Source organism: Seriola dumerili, unplaced genomic scaffold (genome assembly GCF_002260705.1).
Source record: "Seriola dumerili isolate Sdu_G_001 unplaced genomic scaffold, Sdu_1.0 BDQW01000134.1, whole genome shotgun sequence".
Classification (NCBI taxonomy): domain Eukaryota; kingdom Metazoa; phylum Chordata; class Actinopteri; order Carangiformes; family Carangidae; genus Seriola; species Seriola dumerili.
Window position 1 is genome coordinate 1,958,558 of NW_019174389.1, and position 23,118 is coordinate 1,981,675.

A 23,118-nucleotide genomic window follows, 5' to 3' on the forward strand; every position below is an offset into this window, starting at 1 on the left:
CATCTTTGAATCTGAACTGCTGCTACTCAAACATTAGATTAGATCTTTATTTTGATGCTGTGGCCCGAGGCATTATGTTTTCAGTCTGTCTGTCCAATTTCTTCAGTTTGGACTCAAAGATGAACTGATCAGATTTTAGAGGTCAAAGGACAAGGTTACTGTGACCTTACAAAACATGGTTTTGGCCGCAGCTCAAAAATTCATATGCTAATTATCACAAACTTTCACGCAAATGTCTAAAAGGATATAGTGATGAATTGATGACATTTTATATCAAAAAACTCAAAGGTCAACTTTACTGTGACATCATAATGTTCTGCAAAAACACTTTCCTGGCTAGTATTCAACATCAAAACCATATATGAGTCTAGACAAACATCTAGAGACATTGTACTGTAGATGCACTGAAATTCTGTATTATATCAGTGTTGGTTCACCATGCAAAAGGTAGTTATACCACCAGATAACACATTGGATAGATGGTGCAAAGTTACACTCATTACTTCACTGTCCAGGAAGGACACAGACATGATGTACAGAAATGTCACAGTAGCAAGTAGATAATACAGTGCACACAAAACCCAGCAGAAACAATTGCAGGCAGAGAATAAGTCAGTTTTACCTACAACTGGCACATTATTTGTCACATTATTTGTCACATGTCCTAATTATTTCCTCTCAATTTTATCATCATTTCATGAAGACGGTGTTTTCTATCCATATTTACCTGCATTTTTCTCCTCAGAGCTGGACGAGGAAGCTCAGGCCCTGCAAGCGCTATTGAGTACCATCAGTAAACCAGTGGTTAGTATTCACTTCTGCCATGTTTTTCTTTTTTTTCTTTATCTAATTAGTACATTTTGCATGATTTTTATGTGACTCTATTAGCGCTGTGTTCATGAAAATTTGTAATGATGCAAATGTGTTGCGTCATTAAACATTCTATTAACATCCATGATGAATTCTTGCTGACATCTCGCTAATGGAGTCAGACCTGCTGACTAGCATCCATGTGGGGATTTCTATTCCCAAACGTGCCACTAAACAACTCTGCCAGCAGTTACTGAAAGCTTTGAGCTTTGCTGTGAAAGAAGCACAGATTTTTAACTGAAGAGTTACTAATCTGTCACATCTTATATGTGTATTATATTATATGTAATATATGTGATATAATATACACAGAATGCAAGATAACATGGTCTCAGGCGTTTATTCTTTGAAGTAACCCTGGTTTAAAGGCACTAGGTTCACAGCAGCATTGTATATAAATGAAGAGCAGAGTTGCTGTTATACCAGCAGCTGGGTGGGAATCAGTAGAACTAGAAATAGAATTTCCTTGACCTCATATAAAATGGGATTTGTCACACACACTCTGTCGCTAAGGTCTGAACTCCTTGTAAAACTAGCAAAACAAGTCTATTAGAGACATGATGGATACAGTGAAGCGAGGATGTCTGATACAGGAAAGGTTCGGCTTCAGTTAATAATAATAACAATAATAACTTGGATTTTTTTTTTTTTTTAGCGCCTTTCAAGGTACCCGAGGCCGCTTTACAGAGATAGAAGACAAGAAGTAAATAATTAAAACAAATAAATGAAAACAAGACGAGACAGAATAGGGTTGACAGTGGATTTTTTTTTTCTATCTTTGCTGCAACACTGCTTTGTTTAAGGACTGAGAATTGAACTGTGGGAATTAAGTAGTAAGGCCCGCCTTACGAGGGCAGCAGGTCCTCCTCTTTCACCAGGGCAGAAGAGAGGAGGGGCAGACTTGACCTGATTGAATTCTTCCACATATGTATCCCCCCTGCAGGGTAGCTCAGGCTATTTTTAAAGCTCCTCAAAACAGAGAGAAAAATCCGAGTGTTGCGCAGCAAATCCCTACCAAGTGCAGAAAAACCTTTTCTCAAAGTGGCATCAGGTTGAATGACCCTCTTTGGACTTGGGTTTAAGGTAGCGAGATTTAGAAAAGGGACTGTGTCATGAGATTTGGCAGCCTGAGTGGTTAGAGGAATGAAAGCTTTCTTTCCATGTCCTGGTTTGATGGTGTTATGTAGACTAGATATTAAACCCATGAAACTTTCATGTGATAGGTGTCCGACATCCAGGCCAGAGGACTGGTAGTGAGCTGGAGTGCGCCCACCAGGCCAGAGAGTGAAAGCAGCAGCGTTGAGGAGGAGTGCAGCCCCCTGGAGCCCCTCAGCTACGAGGTCGCCATCTCATTCAGCGGCAAAGATGGGAAATACAAGAGCATGTACTGGTGAGTACAAGCGGGAAGATGCCATGAGGCTCAACACCAACTGTTGTTAGAGATTTTTACATAGACATCTATTTGAAACAACACTCAAGGATCTCCTTTTATCTTTGATGCAGCGGGGAAGAACTAAGTGCTACTTTAGAAGACCTTCGACCAGCAACGGACTATCACGTCAGGTCGGTAGAACCCTCCAACTGCTTTTGTTTTAACCACAGTTGTTAATGCACAAAGGAACATTTTTTTATGTAACTACTTTGCTCTCCTTTCCTCAGGGTCCAGGCCATGTGTAACTGTTTACAGGGAAGCCCGTCGGAGGCTGTGAGCTTCACCACTTTAAGCTGTGAGCCGGATCCTCCCAATCCTCCCAGGAAGGCCAGCGGGACCAAGAACACACTCGTGCTCCAGTGGAAGGTAAAAAAAAAAAAAAAAAAAAAAAAGTAGGATGATTGATGGAGTTATGGATTTAGGGCGGAGTTGACTGGAAAGCGGCAACAATATCTATTTGACAGAAAGCAACTTAAACCAACTGGGAGATGGAGAAAACACTGATTCAGAAACACCCCCCCCCCAACTGCTCAGTGTGGAATTTCATCTCCAATGGTTTCATTAAAGTTGCTCAAAAAAGATAGTGGTTGCACAGATCACCTCCCAGGTGTGGGGGCATAAATGTGCAATACATGCTCAGCAAACACTGAATTAATGACACCTTTTAAAAAGTTTGCACATCTGGATGCGACTTATTTGTCATACGTGGTGCTAAAGTTGGCTTCTTTGTAGTTAGTGGCAGTTACAGGAAGTGTTTAGTATGAGACTTGGAATAAAAGATGGCGGCGCTTGAGTCATCAAAGCACTACCTGCGCTTCTTTCACTATGTTCTGCCTCAGTTTAAATCCATTGTAAAACTCAAAATAAATAAATAACTGAATTGGTGCACATTTTAGTAATGTGTGTAGTTTATATATATTTATCTGATGAAATATAATAATCAAACAATGTGTGGTTTATGTGCAGGCTCCATGTGACAACGGTTCCAAAATCCAAAACTACATTCTGCAATGGGATGAGGTAATTTATTTTTTTTTATTTACGATGAAAGGAATGTTGAACATTGCACCACACGCTCGTGTTTTATGTGCAGCTGAGATTTCTGGTGACTAAAATCCTTTTGTTCTCTGAAGGGGAAGGGCACAGGAGTTTATGAACAGTGCTACTATGGACCTCAGAAGCAGTACAGAGTGACCAAGCTTTCACCGGCTTCAAGATACTCCTTCCGCCTCTCAGCCAAAAACGACATGGGTGTAAGGTAGGCGCCTCAACATGCTCGATTACTTCCTGGAATGCCGCTCCTCCCTGTTGTCCATATTTATGTCACTGTTTCTTCCATTCACTGTCTCCCATCTGTGTGCGCACATGTGTCTCTCACTCTGTCTCTCCTGTCTCTTTCTCCCATTCTCTCCCATCCTCCGTCTCTCTCTCTCTCTCTCTCTCTCTCTCTCTCTCTCTCTCTCTCTCTCTCTGTCCTCCCCAGCGAGTTCAGTGAAGTGGTGGACCTGTTCACCTCATGCAGTGTGCCATTGCCACCCTTCCCTCCAGAGCTGGAGATGGCGGGGGTGACCTGGCTGTGTCTGAAGTGGCAGAGACCCACTAGCTCTCCAAAGGAGGATGACATCTACTATATTTTGGAGATGGAGGAGGAAGGCTCAGTAGGTTTCTCTTTTTTTTTTTTTTTTAAGTAGAACAGTCAACTGAGTGATACGCATGAATGACTCAGCAATATCTGCAACGTATTATGCATATTGTTTCCCCTTTATGTAAAATGCCTCTTCTTAGAAGCCAGTACTGCCAAGTGCATCTCTTTTTGACATCATCATTGAATATGTACATCATAAACAAAGCACACTTACAGTTTTCACAGTTATAATCAATGAATGATCGTCATTCATTGAACAACATCCATTTTCCGGATTGATATGCGTCCTGGCATGGCTACTCAAAATCAAATTTTTTCCGATGCTTCAACAGTTTGCTCTAAAAGTTATGTGACATGTACAGCTGCTGTCACCTGTGCCTGCACCACCTCCAGCAGCTAGCTGCAGACATCGTGCCTGCCAGGAAAAACACAAAAAATGTCCTCTCTCCCCTTGTAGCCGTTTGTCTCCTGCAGACCGCTTTGTTTTCTGTGCTTCAATGGTTGTCTTGTAAGCCATTGCTCACCTGGTTGTTTTCTTTCTGCCTTTGTCATTTGTCTTTGTCCCAGGGATATGGCTTCCAGCCAAGCTACGACGGCGACGAGCTCTCCTGCACCGTCAGGAACCTCCACAGGAGTACCAAATACAAGTTTAGGGTAAGGAGAGTCCGTGCGATGTTCACAGTCGACGATGGTGATCCACAGGTTTAATTTAGGCTGCAGCGGAGTGTGTATGTGTAGAGAGGCCGCGGGGGGGGGGGGGGGGGGGGGGGGGGGCGGCAGGCAGGCTTTAGGCAGGGAGGGTGCAGAGGCCCACAGTGGCCCTATGACTCATCTGTTTGCAGGATTCTGCCAGCAGGGCGGTGGGCAACTGACAGCATAAACAAGAGGGACTCCACAGCTCAACACATGTGGGGCTCCGGTGTGAAACTAGTCAGGCAAAACGTCTTTAAGCCACAGTGGCTGTTTTTTTTTTTTTTTGGCTGCCAATAATGCGGCTGAGACAAGCGTCTTTCTCTTCATGTCGTTATATTTCTGTCTTTGTCTCCCAGCCTCTCTCTCTCTCTCATTACCAGCCTCTTCTCTTCTAAGACCTGACTGTTGAATATTTACTAAATGACTCTGATGAACGACAGGTGATCTGTTACACACAGAGACCACTGCAAGAAAGACACGCGATGCTCCTGATAATAAGCAGATAATAAGCGGCGCTCCAGTGAGAAAAGTCGGCATAGATTAATGATAAATTAGCAACAGTAAGTTGAAAGTCTGCATTGCATTTGCATGTGTATTTTTAAAGGCAGGGTCAGTGTAAAACACCTCCATTTTCACCTCTATTTCTTTTCTGACACCATCAGTTTTTTTTTTTTTCTCACTGCTTTCATTAGCAATGTTCAAACACACATCAGCTGGTTTTGACAGGTTTGCTCCTTAAACCAGTCATGGGATGTGCTCCAGGCAGATCTATAAAGGTGTTGAAAGTCATAAATTTGGCTTTGTGAAGGCTGCACATTGCCCCCGCATTATGTGTCTGTTACGTGGTTTAGGATTTGACTTGTGAGAATGAAGGCGGGGGGGGGCTCAACACGTCACGTCACGTCACGATGGATCAATTAATGATATTAGAAGCTTGCAAATTTCAGAGCCTCTCTTAGAAATCCTGACACTGCTGGGGTTAGTGGTTCAGCTCCCACTAAGGCCATTCATGCTAAATACATATGAAATCATAATACTTGAAGCCACTTACGATAAAAGTACCTTGAGGTTTTTTAACCTCTGCCTGCAGCTGGCTGAGTCTGAGCCAGCGTTTTCATACTAGAGCCTGTAATATCATTATTATGTATTACAACTGAAAAAAAAAAAGCATGAAACATTATTGCCTTGTGGTAATATTTTGTATTTTTCTTATTGTCAGCAAATCCCATGGAAAGAGCAAAACAAACAATGAATTGATGTAATTAACCAGTATTGCCTGCGTGTAGCCTCTGTGCCAAACATCTCTGTTGTATTTAAAACATTTCAACGAGCCACAGCGTTGCTCTGGGTGTTCCTTTGTTGTGATGAACTCCACCACTGGGTTTTTATATGATCTCACATCCACCCATCCTACTTCTGTAAATACTCATTTGTGTGTATTAATGCGGGGAAAATAGTCCCCAAACAAATGCAGTGTTTACTCCTGAGCAGCAGTAGAAAATAGAGTGGCCAGCTGTTTTATGACATTTTTGTAGCCCCTTTAAAAATGAAACCCTCCTTTTTTTTTTTAAAGATGAAACATCTCCAGCAGGAACCAGCGATCTGAGTGCAAGGTTTTGGTCTTTTTAAGGGACATTTTCATAATAATAAAGATGTAGAATAACATCAGGGTGGCACGACTCGCAGCAAGTAGGTTCTGGGTTCGAAATTGTGCGGAGTGTGCGTGTTCTCCCCGTGCCTTCATGGGTTTCCTCCGGGTCCTCCGGCTTCAGGTCCATGCAGGTTTAGGTTAATTGCCGACTCTAAATTGGCTGTAGGTGTGAATGTCAGCCCTGTGATAGGCTGGCAACCTTCGTTTTTAATTTACTGCCCAAGTGATCTGTAGCTGTTATATTTCACAACTTGGTCGCAGTCAGTTTGGCTAAACAGCTGTTATGCTCCGAAATGAAACTGTTTTTAGTTGAAGCTGAGAGCTGCTTCACTGCCGTTCAAAGTGGCTCTCTCCTTAATACTTGTTATTTGTGTGCAGCAACAAGTGCTCCGTCCGGCACTTCACAACATGAAATCATACAGAAATGCACAGACTGCTGATAGAGGTAGTAAGCTTCACTCACACAGACAGAATCTTAAACACGCAGCACACCACAGCATTCTTAAACATGATGCTGACAGAAAGGTGTTGTGTTACTCAAACAAACCACCATATGCCCAAATGAAATGTTCATTAGTTACTCGCAACGCTCCCCTCCCCTCCCCTCCCCTCCCCTCCCCTCATTTCCAATTATCCAGCTGCGCAGTGTGAGGGGAGGCTGGCTGCTGTGCAGGTTTGTCTTGGTACAGTATGTGGATGAGCTGTACTTAGCAAGCAGCAGCAGCAGCAGCAGCAGCAGCAGCACGGAGATTGTCATATAACTGCAGATGTGCCGCACTGAAATGCAAATGCCACTAAATCTTATTGCCTCATTGTTGTTGATTGCAGTGCCTGTGGTGTCTAAACAGTTTTGTAGAAATGCATCTGCAGCTTTAAGGAGCTGAATCTTTTTGATAATGTGGTATTTGTCTTGAGGCCATTTTGGTCGTTACGCTCACTGTCTCTCTCAGATCCCTTCATTACCCTTCTGAGTCTAGTCAGTGCTTGTTATCAGGAAACATAATGACCTTTATACACTTGGCCTTACTGACTGACAAGGAATAATATGACTTCTCATCGTTTGCATTCATGCACTTTGTCCAGGTGGCGGCATACAACTCGGAGGGGAAGAGCAACCCCAGCCAGGTGGTCGAGTTCATCACGAACCCGGACAGACCCAGCAGTCCCTGCAGGCCTGTCATCAGAGGAAGAGTCCTGCCCAACAGCTTCAAGATGGCCTGGGGTGAGCGTTTCCTACCTGTCGCCCCTTTCCCTTATTAAAAAAAAAACACTCAAGTCTTTTATATGTAGTTGACACCCTGGCAAAGCAAGTTTACAATGTCACATTTTTCATCGAGCTCTGCCTGAGCGCAGATGCATCAGCTGGAGACGGATGACGTTCCGAGTAGTCTGTACAATACATGACTGACAGTTCTCTCCTTCATTCAGACATCAGCATGAGTCCTTCCCACACCTCACCGGACAAACACATCACTCACTGCTGTGCTTGGTCTCTGCTTCCAGTTTTTCAGAATGGTGGAAAAATAAGAAGATATGTCTGCAGAGCTGAAGACACTGTCAAACCTCGGCTTGTTTCCACTAAAAATGATCCTACATCATCAGCAAATCACGCTTCATCTACATTTATATATTTCCCTACTAACTGTATGATATTTAAGAGTTTTCGGAATTAACCGAGTCATGAAATCACTCCCCGTATTTGATAGTTAGTTGATTTGCTCCAGTGCACATTTGGATTTCCAGTCATAACGCAGCGAAAACTGAGCTTACTGGCACTAGCAGGCTACTGAGGCGAAGAGCCCGGTTAGTGCAGTTTTACAATGATTTTCTTTTTTTCCTTGTTTTGAAATTTAGAGCCCCCAAAAGAAAACGGTGGAGCAGAAGTCACCAAGTATGTTGTGGAGCTGTCTGAGGGCTTAAGCGGTAAGTGATTGGTCATTTAAGTTAAAGTGAAAACGATGTTTTTGGGGTTTATTGAAATAATGGAAAATGAATTTGAAATGTTTTTGTACTCAGGCTTGTCATGGGAGCTGGTGTACTCAGGGCCAGCCATGGAGCATGTGTGTGAGGGCTTGAAGCCCGGCTGCTCCTACCAGACGCGAGTTTACTGCATGAGCGAGGGGGGGCAGAGCCCGGTGAGTCATTCAGCATCAGCACACGTGCACACACAGTCGCGCACATGGCCTTGTGTTTCGCCACAGGAATTTTGACAGTTTGCTCATCAGTTAAGATTTTATTTAGTTAGAAAGGCATCACAAAGTATATATTTTTAATGAATGCACATACACAAGTGCCAAGATTACTACTCTTCTTTTATCTAACTTAAAAGGGACTTTTACCTGCAAAGCTGAATCACCCCAGACATCCAGTATGTAAACAGACTCTCTCCATATTGTCTCCTCCAGTCCACTCAACAATGCAGCTATATAAATCTGATCATCATGTGCTGTTTTTCCTATTATTGATGCATTTCTCGGCTGTTACATACACAGTCATTGTTAAGCCAGGCAGCCATGAATCTCACCACATCCCGTGGTTTATCTGATAAATTTTACATGACTAATTCTAGATATGCGCTCTATTTATGGTGAGTTTTAATAGGAAATTGTCATTCACCCAGCCTCCTATGTTAGGAGATTAGACTAGGCTTCCTGGTGTGCAAGTACAAGGCAAAGCCTGCTAATCGATTAACCCTCCCCCCATGTGTCAGAGGATGTTTTTCTTAATTAGTTCAGTTCACAGACGTTCTTCATTAATTTCTTCATCAGCTGTTAGTGCATGCATTTATTCATGATGGGGCTTGTAAAGAAACATGACTCATGGTGGTGAGCCCCTGCCTTTCTGTGCAGCACAATGTGACATAACACTCACATGTTTGCCTTTTGTCACAGAAGCTGAGTTTGAGAAAGACCTATTTTTCACTCGCCAGACTATCTGTCTAACTTTATCCACGGCTTTGAAAGGAACACAAAATCTTTCTCTGCTCTACGCTGGTGAAGCTTGTGAACGATGCATTCACATTTGTCCCCTCTCTGCTCTGTTGTAGCCTGAATCAGTCTGATAAGCTGGCGAAAGTGACAATCTGCATCCAGTGTGTTCGTGTCGTGTGAGAGAGAGAGAGAAAGAGAGAGAGAGAGAGAAAGAGAGGCAGGGTGTGAGATTGTCAATTTGATATTTTCTCCGGGGCTTAATTGGTGCGTTGTTTTCCCTTGCAAGCTGTCGGAGACCCTGCAGGTCCAGACTCCCGCGGTGCCCCCAGGGCCTTGCCAGCCCCCTCGGCTGGTGGGCAAGCCCAAAGCCAGGGAGGTGCAACTGCGCTGGGGTGAGTCATTCTTCTCCAACTCAAGTGTGTGGGATGTATTCAAGCTTCTGTTGATACGTTTATTTGTCTAGCAAAGTACCTCAAAGCAGTGAGCTTTGATTATGCAGTCTGCATTGTTTGTACATTTATCTGTGTAAATACACTGTGTTACTTTCTCTTGGAGAACCCTTTTTGAATTATATTGATTTTATAAACACTGGTTGTACAAATGTCCCAGGTCCCCCTCAGGTAGACGGAGGCAGCCCAGTGTCCTGCTACAGTGTCGAAGTGAGTGGGCCGCAGTCTGAGGAGAGCAGGGAGGTTTACCAGGGCCCAGAGCTGGACTGCTCTGTGGGAGGCTTAATGCCTGGCAAAACCTACAGCTTCCGGCTCAAGGCAGCGAACAAGGCTGGGGTGAGAACGACTATTTGAAGTGATGCACCAATAACAGGAGAAGGCATTGTTGTTGTTTTTTTGTTTTTTTTTTCAGATGCAAGCGTTCAACCCTCTCCTACTAAATTTGATTTGAGAAGTCTAGTGTTAGATTTTTCTGTAGTATTTAATTGTTTTTTCTGGGGGGGGGGTTCTGTTGTGCGGATAGTTTGGGCCTCTATCGGAGCGCTGTGACGTTACGACCGGCCCCGGGGCCCCTGAGCAGTGCAAGGCTCCTTCCACCACATGCAAATCCCCCAGCTGTGTGGTTGTGACCTGGGAGGTAAGACTGACTGCACTTCCGTTCCTCCACTGATGTAATAAAATATCACATGCATCTGTTTTGAGAATATATCAGATCATTTACATACAGCACATTATTATTAAAGACATTCACACAGTCTTTCCTGATGGCCGTTGTTGCTGGCGTTTGCCTTCTAGGCTCCTCCTTGCAATGGAGCTGCTGTGACAGAGTTTCGTCTGGAGTGGGGGGCTGCTGAGGGCAGCATGCAGGTGTGTTACAGCGGACCGGGACTCAGCCATGAAATGAAGGGGCTGCTGCCTGCAACCAGCTACTTCTGCCGGTTACAGGTGAGCATTAACAAACACTTTATTTAGTGAAGCTGAAGCTAATTTCCCTCTGTTAAAAAACACAACCTGGAAATAGAATCATATCTCACTGTACAAATCCTGCGTGAGTAACTTCAGTATTATTATTTTTATTATAGACCTGTGAAGAATTCATGGGGTGTCCCAATAAAAGGAAGAATAGTTGAATTTCACAATAAGATCATGGAAATAACCCAAATTTTCCTGTGCAGGTCTGTGGAAATTAATCTGATGAAATGAGTGGGTTCGTTGCCCTTAAAAGCTTGAGGTGAATTTTAACGGCAACGTCATATGCAAATTCCACCCTCCTTTTTCTCACTTCTTTTTAATGGAGAAAATCTTATTCAATATATTTTTTACTTCAGTTCCTTAAACGTGTCATCACTGATGCTGCCGGTTTGCGTTTTAGATCAGCGATGTTGACACAAAAATCCACTTTTTAATCAGTCATGGGATCTTCTCATGTGTGAGAGCAAAGGGGGGAAAAGCACAACACACTTCCATGATGCATCAGAAAATAACTTTAGACCCACTCTTAAACTTTAAAAACACCATTTCTCTCTCTCTGTCTGTGCCATTGTGGCTCAACTGATGAAGTATGGTAACTAAGTAACTAACACTGTTGGGGTTAACTTAGGGGGGGGGGACTGTTGGGTCTGTTGTTGAACCAGTTTAAGTTTCAAGGAGGCTGATTTGTGGAGATTCTTTCATCCTGAGTCAGAAATACATATTCATAAATCCGTATGCCACACCTCAGTCCTCGTAGTTGTGATCACAATTGTCCAAAAACATTGCAGCTAAGGTAAATTACAGCTGTGTTTTTTGGATGATGATTAACATGAATATAAAAAATGAACTACAATAGGTAAGAGACAAGTTTTAAGTCTACAGGTCGTGAGGTTTCAGAGATTCCTTCTTTATAGTTTCAGCTGGTTGGCAGCGATTTGGAGAACAATTGTGAACTGTGAATTGATTTTTGACACGATGTTCTTCTCACATCAGCGCAAAGTGGTGACTCACTTTTAATTTGTCAGAGTAAAAGCTGGTTTGATTGTGCGCCTGCCTGTTTTTGATGGCGCTACGTGAGCACTGTTTATATCTGAAATACAGTTGGTTCACTAGTTACTTCATCGTGATGAATAGACTGATACAGCAGCATGTCTCTATTGTGCTGTTGCACTGAATGCGCATTTCGAGACTGTCGCCAATGAAGCCGGCGTTTGTCTAATAGGAGAGAGAGAGAGAGTCTGGCATTAAAACATTGGCTTTGTCCTTTGGATCTGGTTCAGGCTGAAATTTCAGGCTGTGCTGTACTCTGTACTCTTGCAGCCTCTTTTGTGGTCCAGCAGGGGAGGAAGGGAGGAACACTGGCTGCTTATGGGTCCTCACACACGAACAGGCAGTTCTTGTCTGGTGCAAGTGCTCAGACCATCCCTAAATATTACACTCTGGTTAGGCTATAAAACCGGATTTCTATTATAAGAGTTGATTAAAACCAAACCCACATTGTCCTAGTTTTTTAAATATGTGATTTTATTTATTTTTTCCAGTCCATGGGACTTGGCTTGAAAATAAAACCACATCCTGACATGTTGAAACCCTGTGTTTACATTGGGACTCCACCTTGTGGTCAAACTTGGATGTTACACACGTGTCCGTTCACATCACAGGTGAGAGTTGACCTTGATCAGCTGACTCTTGTGTCTTGCCGTTGTGCAGGCCGTGAACGTGGCTGGCGTGGGGCCCTTCAGCGAGGCTGTCCTGTGTCAGACGCCCTGCTCCGTGCCCGCAGCCGTCAGCAACATCTACACACTGAAGGAGTCCGAGCTGCAAAGGTACGAGGCGCCAGTGGATGCAGATGAAGATGAGGAAGAGGAGGACAGCAGTTCCCGGCCGCCGCCGCTCTACTCTCCGTCCACCTGTCTGGGTATTTGCTGGGACCCCCCGTGTGATCACGGCTCCGAGATCACTTCCTACCTGATTGACCTTGGAGAGCGCCAGCCCATCGCCATTGGTCCCGTCACCAAACACATCATCCAGCATCTGCAGCCTGACACCAGCTACAGGTGGGCGCACGCATTACGCATGTACTACACAACACGGCAATGAGAGCCAACATTTTTAAACTGTTGCATTTCGGCGCTTACAAGTCATAGAGTGGGGCACGAATCAATTTCACACTCAACACACTTGTACATTAACTTGCTCTGTGATACTTTGTACCAAAGGATGTTAAAGGGGACATTTGAAACCAAATATGATTTGTCACGCTTGTAAATCCAGGTTTTTTCTGGACAGGGCCGGCGGCTGTTTAGTCCAGAACCTGACACCCTCATCTGTGGCCGGTCGCTTGTCTGTATTTCTTTTTGATTCAGGATCATAGAACAGGTGTATTTTCTACAGGAAACTTAGATTGTGCAGAGTTAAATAAAACAAAGTCTCTTTCATGGATCCATATTTTATGAAAGCTTTATTTATCTGATATCTCATCTGCACAGGATGTATTTTACACTGGTTTATTTACATGCTGTTTATTTTAAGCCCAGGCAGAACTGTGCCAGTTATATAGTGCAGTCTGGAAGCTGTATGCCAATGACATATTTTTCATTGTTTTGGCTCTACACAGTGGACTTGTAATGAAACAAAGACCGAAGTTGAGCTAAAGTGCAGGCTAACAGAGCCAAAACATCATAAAATGTGTCACTGTCAGACTACGTACAGACTGTACATTAACAGAGGCCGAACATAAACATCTGTCAATGACATAGAATACTGTTAATTCCACTTTGAAACCCGCTGCAGGCTTTCTGCTGGGGTCAGCTCAGTCCCCGCAGCTCTCTGATGTCGACATCTCTTACGTTTTCCTCAGGATCCGAATCCAAGCCCTGAACAGCCTGGGAGCAGGCCCCTTTAGTCACACCTTTAAGCTGAAGACGAAGCCCCTGCCCCCGCAGCCACCCCGCCTGGAGTGCACTGCCTTCAGCCACCAGACCCTCAGGCTCAAGTGGGGCGACGGCCCAGCAAAGGCAGCCACCTCAGACGCCCTCCAGTATCAGCTGCAGATGGGGGACAAGAGCGGCAGGTCAGTGGCCCATTAAGTCAGGCGAGGGGGAAGCAACTTGACGAGAGAGAAACCGATAGGAGAGGAGAAGCTTCATAGAACTGTATCAAGGAGGGGTGGGGTAGATGTGAAGTGATGCACCAGAGAGACTGCCATATAAGGGGACAGGAAGTGATGATATGCTTTATGACACTGTGTATTTCCTGACAGAGGAGTCACTCGTCCTGTTCGCTTTTTGACATCTTTATCCTTTTGCTCATTATATCCTCTCTCCCTCTCTCTCTCTCTTTTCTTGTTCCTGTCATTGCAGATTTATATCCTTGTATAAAGGACCATGCCACACACACAAAGTCCAGAGGCTTAATGAGTCTACCTCTTATATGTTCCGCATCCAGGCCTTTAATGAGGCGGGCGAAGGGCCCTTCTCCAATGTTTACACATTCACCACCCCACGCTCCCCTCCAGCCCCTGTGAAAGGTACAGACGCAGCTCTTTCTTTCTTTCTTTCTTTCTTTCTCTCTCTCTCTCTCTCTCTGTCCCCCTCTCACCCCCCCCTCTCTCTCTCCCTCTCTCTCTCTCTCCCCCTCTCTCTCATTTACTTTCACTTTACCCGATATGGATCAGCTCTGATTATCTTTACAAACACTCTGCTGACATACAGACAGCCAATGTGCTCAGCTTTTAACCTCAGTTGACCCAGGCTCGACTTGCATTTGATTAAGACCCGGCAGGCAGAGATTCACTTGTCGGCTGTCATCATGAGTCGGGTTGCTCAGCGCTGTGGTGTGGTCTCAACCAGCCTCTGCAAAACCTCTTTTGATCCCACGTGTTGAAGTCAGTAATGAGGACGTGGGTTTTATTCTCAGTGTGGCACCTCTTTTGAAGCGGGCCGTCATGTGCCAGTTCGTCAGTGTTACTCAACACTGTTTGTCTCCCCACACGGTGAAGTGGACTCTCGACTATAAACTGTTTGAATTCAGACTTACCGTTTCAACATGAAGTCTAAAGCCTAATATCATAATGCCACAAAGGATTAAAACCCTCCCTGCTCTTGTGGTAATTTTTTTTTTTTTTCATATGGTACAACCACGGATTGTTTTTGCTTAAAATTCCACCTACCTGAAGAAGAAGAGCATGACTCATACATATGGCACTCTGCTGATGGGGAAAAGTCACATGTAGTTGTCTAGAATTCATTTTGATTCTGCTGAGTCACTGTACACTGCTTCTTCTTTTTTTTTTTTTTTTTTTCTTTTGGAAGTTTGATGTGTATTTTTTTCATTTTTGATATTAAAGAATTCATATGTGGTTATTTTGAATTCTATCCCTGAGGTTTTGTAGGTTACATTGTATACTGGACTGGGTGTTTCACACATCTCAGCAACAGTAATGTGCTCCTGCCCTTCAGAGAGAAGCTTCAGTAAATAGAAGTTCAGTCTTCCTTTGTTTAGGATTATACGTTAATCTAAGAAGGCCCAGAGGTCAGTGAGTCAGCGCAGCATGTACGTACCAGTCTTATCAGACAGTGTTGGCAGAGCTGTTTCAACATGTTAATATTTACACATGAAGTAAATCTACACTTACTCATCAGGAATTTCCCCTTTCTTGATCTGACCGTTTGATCTCTTGTTTTAAATGTGATATGCAGCTTCACATCTTCTCTCTCTTCCTCTCGATTCACGCCACCTTCACCCTCCAGCCCCTAAAGTGGAGCGTCTAGACGACAACTCCTGCGAAGTCACATGGGAGGCCCTACCGCCCATGAAGGGGGACCCGATCACCTACACCTTGCAGTGCATGATGGGCAACTCTGAGTTTAAACAGGTACTGACGTTGCCGCGTGGAGGTTTGTGCGCTCGCTCTGCGTGTTTCGTGTCCTTGGCTTGTTACCTGCGGGTGACCTGCCATTCATCACAATGGCCTTTTGATGCAGATCAGGATGCAGATGGATCCGGAGGCCTTTATGTTTTCAGCGTGGTGTCTCAGCGTTCTGTATTAGTCACCGCTGGCTTTAAATTGCCCATTATGCAAAGGTCATTGATCCATGAGGTATCCCAGGCGTCTGGCCCCTGCCAGCACATTCATCCCTCTTAGTGGCCTCCAGCCACGTTAACGTGGAATAATGGCCACGGCAGGGTTATGCTAATCTCACCACATCATACATGGCAATCGAATCAGGGACGGGAAATATACGGCTGCCACCACGCATGAGTTTCCATCTTTACTGTCAGTTCCGGTGGCCTAGACTCGCCGTTTTAAGAAAAGGGAATGATTCTTTTTTGAATCTTTGCACCAGCCCTTTGTTGATTGGTCAGTGTGTAACGGACAATGTGATAATTTTATAGTTATGCTAATTTGACACCCAATATAAAGCAAAAACATCTAGTACCGTCCCCCCCCCATAGTTTTTTTTTTTTACCTCTACTTTTATGATTTAAATGCAAAGTTAGATCACTCAGTGAAGAGAGAAGTGCCACTCTAGCAACCGAACAGATCAGGTTCACAAGGCCCCCTAAAAACTCGTGGGTGTGGCAGCTGAGTAAACGGCAAAGGCAGATGGCTTCCCGCTTCATCCAAGGCGACAAACAGCAACAACTCTAACAAATAAATCAGAAAATTGTCTGTAAATTTGAAAAAATAGTCAGAGCTAAAAGAGGAATCCTCAACTGTTTTTCCGTGATGCCTGACACAGAGCTGAAAGGTGACTTCATCCAGTTTGTCAGAAACAGTATTTCTGTCAGCTTTACAGTCCAGTACAAGTTCAATACAAACAAATCTAATTTCAGCAGTGTTCAGTATATCAAGAAGATTAATTTAAGCCGCTGAATTATAGATGTATTACCACAGACGTGATGATGAAAAAGAAGGAAAGATGAAAAAGACACAAATAATTCATTTGTGTTAAGAACTATCTCCCATAACAAAACAACCAGTTTTTCACATTCTTCTTCCTTGTCTTATTTTCAGTTTTTAATCGCACTTCTTCTCCTCCTCCGTTCTGTCCGCAGGCCTACAAAGGCTCTGCCACATCCTTCCATGTGCAGAACCTGCAGCCCAACAGCGACTACCGTTTCCGGGTGTGTGCTATCAGGCAGTGCCAGGACGCCCCGGAGCTGAGCGGTCCCTACAGCCCCACAGTGACCCTCTCCCCTCAGCGGAATGACGTGGCGGTGGGCAGCGGCGCGGCAGGCTCCGGGTCCAGGGCCAGCACGGAGTCCAACCGAGCCAGACGGAGCCTGACGGACGAGCAGTGCGCTTTCCTCCTCCTCATGGTTTTCGCCGTCATCGCCATCCTCATCGCTTTTGTTATCCAGTACTTTGTCATTAAATGAGCAGTTTGCGCCACCCAGCTGCAGGGTTATAGCTTTATTCTTTCCCCCTCCCTCTGTGGTTTTTGTATTCTTCATTTTATACTTATTGTTTTCCGTCGTCAGCTGAGTAATCGCATTACTCGCGTTGAGGTGTAAGGGGAGGACGGGCTGGTGAGCAAGAGTTATAAATTGAGGATGTAACACCTTATTTGGCACCTGTGATACCTTCCTGACTCTCATGCCTTTGTCACCCCGCCCCAACTCTGTGGTATCTGTTCAGATTTCTGCTCCATTATGATCAGCTTCCTGCGCATAAGGAACTCAGAAAGAGCAGGGATATGGTTTATTCTGGGGAGAGGGTGGGGGGAGAAAGATGCGCTTCTACTCATGTACTTGTTGATTTCAGTATTTAAATATATATATACATATATATATGTATGTGTATGTATGTATATATATATATATACATAATATGTGTGTATAGAAATAGTCATTATTTATATTTCCATTGATGTGTCCAGTATGAAACTGTTTTTGATAGGTGTGTTCCAAAAATAGTATGTAGGTGTTTCATTAGCCTATGTGCTATTTGATCCTGGGACCTGGTGGGCCAGTGTTTGCACAGTGAGGTGTGTGTGTCCAGATGTGTATATTGTACGTAGTTTGTGCCACCAAGGTACACGGCTGGGAGGGCTTCAGGGCCAGATGAAGGGACTTTAGCCCCTGCTGGAGTTTAAGGGGTCTAGCGAGAGAAGAGGAAACGGAAATGAAAAATCTTGCTCACATTATAGAAAGTTCATTTAGCACTTTCCAACCTTTTTGATGTTCAGAATGTTTAAGGATGCAAAAATGACTGGAGAAATGTTAGTATATTTTTGTACAGTGAAGACACAAGGACCTGTAAGTTTGAGAAAAAAAAATGCTCAGTATAAAGTTAGAAAACAAACAAAAACCAAACTAACAGTGAATTCTAATTATTTTTACTATCATATAGTTATACTGTAGCTTGTTTTTACAATCATGCAGCTGCTTTACTCCGAAATATTGTTGTTCAGCACAAAAAATGTATGCTTAACTGTATGTTTTTGTTTTATTTTTGGTTTCTCTCCCCCCCCCCCCAGTAATTGATTTTGCACCTTAGTGAAAGAAAACCTTGACTGATTGCGTCTTGGTCTTGTGATGCATTTTATAGAACACACTTTGAGATTGTGCAAGCCCTACTTGTGTTTTGGGTGTTTTAAAAGTTGTAGTACCACATAACGTGTCACTGAAACAGCTGATCTATCTCAGCAAAAACAAAAGAAAAAAATAATTAAAAAAATAAATAAATAAAAAACACTGAAAAAAGTACGTACCAGTTGTTTCAGAGGCCTTAATTGGAGAGGAAAAAATCTCGGGAGAATTTTCTTAATTTCTCTTAAGTTTTGATGTTTTTCTTTTAGTGTTAGAAAACACTAAAATGTGTTTTATTTCCTTTTATTTTTGCAACATTTATTTGATGTTAGTAAACATATGTAATCGTGAGAGAAATGAAAAGTAGTTCTATGTATTACTTATGATTTATTTTGATTTTTGTTTTTGTCAGGTTATACATGTGTGAAGTATATTTTTTTATAATATTGAAGTAATATAAGTTAATACTCTCCAGAGAAAATAATAAATCCTGAGTACTCATGAATCATGGAACGCAAATGGCAGATACAAAATATCATGTACTTCCTGTGAATCTAAATTTGCCTTTACTCTGTGTGTTAAGTATTCGTAACAGATTGCTAATGCTGAGTTTTCACTGGTAATCTGGCTGTAGGGTCTAGTGTTGTTTGGTTTTGGGCAGAAAACAGCTGTTGCAACCGTAAAAATGAAATACAGGTACCTTGCAAAACGTCTTGGATAATTACATGATTTGGTCTTTGGGACATTCTGCAAATGTCTTCTCTTTGTCATTTAAAGAATTCAAATTCCTATTTTTGATAGCGATTGCAACGTGTGCCATTTTAACACCTCTTCACCCGGGGCTTACTACCTTTGGCTGGGGAGATTAACAAAATGCTACAAAAATGAGTAAAATATGCACAAAAATAGAGACCATTTTTATGTAATTTTAATGTTTGCAGTTACCTCATACACCGTACATTCCAAAATGAAAATTTGTTATATTATACATACTACCAGACATATCACTTTAAAATGTTCGTTATGGGAAAAATGTATAATCATAGGTATGTATCTAAAGTGTATCTGTATAGCCATGATATCTACAAAGGATCCATGCACAATAAAAGATTTATAATTCTTACTCGTGTGTGAAGTTTGGGTGTATGTTTGTCTTTGACAACTCATCAGTTATAACACACAGCTCTGATGACACGGTTCAGTCAAACAGTTCACCTGGTTGACATCAGTGTGTGAGGCCTATTAACCTGCAGATATCTACGGCAGTACTCGCCTCGGCTGCTGAGACTTTTTTTAGCCAATGGAACTGGCCGTAAATAAAACCTAAAAGGAAAACACATGAGGCTAGAACAGTGACGTTCAATTTTGGCATTGAAAACAAAACCTGAACTAAAAAAGGGGACGTTGGCATTGAAAAACTTGTATTGGAAAAAGTATTTGCACTGAAAAGGGTTCCACTGAAAAATAAAATGCTGGCATTCAAACAACACAAACTTACAATATTATTATCTTATTTAAGGTTGATATTTTTCAAACTGTCACTGAAAAAAGACAGACATGAAGGAAAAAAACCTGAAGATGGACATTGAAAAACACATGACAGAAAAGATATGAATAATAAGATAACAAGATTGTGTTTTCTTAATTTTTATCTTTCAGTGGAACCTTTTTCAGTGACAATATTTATTTTAGTGCCGATTCACCTTCTTCCAATACAAGTTTTTCAATGTCATGTCCTTTTTCAGTTCAGTTCAATGCCACATTTGTTTTTCAATGTCAAAGTTTTCCTGTCACTGTTCTCGCCCCATAAAAACCAGCCATAGTATAAGCACCCTACACTCAGAAGACTGAGAGTGGTGAAAGAGAAAACATTTATTTTTATCTTCCACCACATTATCGTCACTATCAATTACAGTATATAATATTTGACAGCATGTGCTGTACTCATTTACTTCACTGCATACACAACAGAAAAGCCTGGAAATTTTATATTTATTATTTATTTATATTTTATTTTATATTACTCCTTTTTTCTAATCCTTATTTTTCACACTCCTCTTTAAGCCAGATGCCACTAGATTTCACCACGTTACTTCTGTGTGAAATAAATAAAGCTTTTTACTTGATAATTTCCAAGGTCATTATCTAAAAAGGTTCAGGAGAAATTGTATTTCAGTCTTGATGTGTGTACAGTTAATAATGCTAACACAAAAAAAATTACCATTACATTTCATGTCCTGTTGTTATGTTTCATGGTGTGAAGCAAACAAAGTTTGACATGTAATTAATGTCTGCACATCCAACAAAGACACAGAGCTGTGAGCAAAGATATATAATCGGACTGTATTTATTTATGATATTTTTAAAACAAAGGAACAGATAAAGACTTTTACCGACATGAATCAGATGAGCAGCACTGTGACAGACAAGTGGCCAAAATCCAAATGGCGCTTCTCTTCTTTTCTTTCCTTGGCTCCTTCCTCATTTCCTTTTTCACTCTGTGTCTCAAGACAAGAAAAGCTGTGTCCAAGCCTTAAGTAGAAATATGGTCAGCTCCCAATAATAACTATTCAATCTTATCTTCATGATAGGGATACTTCTTCTGCCTGATCTTTATTTCTTGAGACTTCAGCACTGCTGGTACACTTCAGAGTATTGTGTGTGAGGATTTGTGTGTGTGTGTGTGTGTGTGTGTGTGTGTGTGTGTGTGTGTATGTGTGTGTGAGAGAGAGAGAGAGAGACACTGCTGAATGAAAGCTTCTCAGGGAAGATGTAGGAGTTGCACAAGCACACCTAAGTGTTTGGTGTAAGCAAGAGAGCCATGATTAATGAGGGTGAAAGTGGGCTTGCTTGTCTCAGTCACCAGTCTGCTGTGTGCAACATTGGGTCTTGCTGAGAGACAGACTAGAAACCGTTTAAAACACACACACACACACGCACACACACACACACACACACACACACACACACACACACACAAAAAAAAAAAAATGGGCAAACAAGCTCTCCTGGTCCTGTTGCTTTGACAGGAGTAAACAGTGACAGAGGAGGGACGTTCCTGCTGCCCCCTCTCAGGTCCGAGTGGCGCATCCGGCCGTGGATCAGCTCAGTGTAAACACACAAATACACCCCTGATGTCAGTGTGACTCTTGTTACAAAGGTTCATTGAGATCTAATGGATGTGGTGGCTCTGAACCAACAGAGCACACTGTGGTCATCCAGCAGGTCAGCCAGGCTTTGGCACAATATAGGAAAAACCTGCAGATCAGGAAGTGAAAATACACCTCTGTGCATGTTCTTTCACTTGCAATGCACTAGATGGGGAATGCCATCTTTCAAAAATAAAAAATAAAAATAAAAATAGGGACAGTTCAATTTACACACAGAGGCAACAATTTCCCACTTTTCATTTTGATCTGCAGAGCCTGCCAGACTCTTTCCCTCACTCCAAACCGTTAAATCAGACTGAAAAGCTCTGAATTTGTGGATTAGTGGGATGTGAAGTCAAGATCATTGCGCGCTGACTTGTTGCAGGTCACACTAGATTAAAGCTGGTATTCTAATATTGAAAACCAGAATCTAAACCTGAACCAGGCACAAGAATTCACACTAAAATCAACTAATCCCCTTTAAACCATAGTCTGTGGATCACTGCCTGATTTTTACACTCGAGATGTCTGTTCGGTCTTTTGACCTCTTTAGACCAAACCTCGTGGCATTCCTCTCTGACCAGCATCGCTGAGGTTAAGTTTGTTGTAACAAGCGTGACAGGTAACTCTGGGGTGAGGAGGAAGGAGTGAGCTGGTGGTGGAGTGTGGAATGATGACGCCGAGCGCAGAGACAGATGGGGCTGGTGGACAATTAAGCAAACACCAGAACTCGTTTTTCGCTGACTGCTTCCAGAGGGCTCGGCAGACACACTGAGACTTCAGTGATTGACGCAGTCATTGATAAAGTTATAGCCCTCTTTATGTGTATATTTCTTACGTATTTGTGCTTTGTCCAGATTAGTATGATCCTCAATCTGCATTCATTCTCCCAGAGGAGCAGCAGTGAGGGTGGGGGAGGTGGTAGTTGTGGTGGTGGGGTTCCCTCAAATCTTATTCCCTCCATCTTATGCCTTTTTCCGTCATCCATCCCGTCATCATTTGATTACGCAGATTACTTCGACACACACACACACACACACACCCACACACACACACACACACACACACACACACACAAACACAGAGCAGACTGCCCCTCTGTTGCTCCCCGACTCCTTAGGGTGCTGTGGAGGAGGTGGTCCTTTCTTCGTCTCTCTCCAGAGCTCGACTGGCTGTTCAGCATCAGGGACCTGCTCTGCCACTTTGTGTGTGTGCCACTTCTCCTGCTGCTGCTGCTGCTGCTGCTGCTGCTCTCCATCGACACAGTAACACAACAGAGACCCAGCAAAAGTTTAGGAGGGTGAAAGATCCAGCTCAATTTTAAAGGTAATGTCACCAGCAAAGATTTTTTTCCTTTGACACCAGGATGTTATTTTTGACAGTGAGTTTGCATGTTTTTTAGCCCTTTTACTACGATCTGCTTTTACTTTATATCGCAGCTACTTTTTCAAAAATCATGTTGGTGTGTTTCACAGTTGTGAATATATTTTGTATTTCTGTACCGTATAAAAATAACCTGGCGGACACTTGAGCACAAAGTGCATAAAGTGCACTTTGTCAGAGTTTACATTATTGCTACAGGGAAATGCAGTGCTGTGTGAAATCGGAAAAACAGAAGAATAGAAAAATAAAATCTCCAGTAAAGTCTGCATAATTTGTATTTTAGGAGATAAATACTTGCAAAAAATAAAACTCCAGCTTGGTCCTTTAACATCTCATCTTTTTTCCCCTCAGCTGCCTGTTGAGTCTTGATTTCACACTTTACTGCACCAGCACTTAGTGGAGGCTGGC

The 23,118-nt window shown here is 42.8% G+C and overlaps 1 protein-coding gene across 1 annotated transcript in view; it reads left to right on the forward strand.

Annotated features, from left to right (window-relative positions):
• fndc3a (fibronectin type III domain containing 3A) overlaps nt 1–19,301 on the forward strand; it is a 47,427-nt gene extending 28,126 nt beyond the window's left edge. Inside the window, exons 7-26 of the mRNA XM_022748899.1 lie at nt 746–804; nt 2,094–2,260; nt 2,374–2,433; nt 2,530–2,668; nt 3,269–3,322; nt 3,436–3,560; nt 3,786–3,960; nt 4,515–4,601; nt 7,375–7,513; nt 8,146–8,214; nt 8,308–8,426; nt 9,508–9,613; nt 9,831–10,006; nt 10,194–10,307; nt 10,466–10,615; nt 12,353–12,699; nt 13,503–13,715; nt 14,005–14,171; nt 15,394–15,518; nt 16,703–19,301. Coding sequence (XP_022604620.1) covers nt 746–804; nt 2,094–2,260; nt 2,374–2,433; nt 2,530–2,668; nt 3,269–3,322; nt 3,436–3,560; nt 3,786–3,960; nt 4,515–4,601; nt 7,375–7,513; nt 8,146–8,214; nt 8,308–8,426; nt 9,508–9,613; nt 9,831–10,006; nt 10,194–10,307; nt 10,466–10,615; nt 12,353–12,699; nt 13,503–13,715; nt 14,005–14,171; nt 15,394–15,518; nt 16,703–17,026 — 2,915 coding nt within the window. The 3' untranslated portion in view covers nt 17,027–19,301. The remainder of the gene's footprint in view (nt 1–745; nt 805–2,093; nt 2,261–2,373; nt 2,434–2,529; nt 2,669–3,268; nt 3,323–3,435; nt 3,561–3,785; nt 3,961–4,514; nt 4,602–7,374; nt 7,514–8,145; nt 8,215–8,307; nt 8,427–9,507; nt 9,614–9,830; nt 10,007–10,193; nt 10,308–10,465; nt 10,616–12,352; nt 12,700–13,502; nt 13,716–14,004; nt 14,172–15,393; nt 15,519–16,702) is intronic.
• The last annotated feature ends 3,817 nt before the right edge of the window (nt 19,302–23,118 follow it).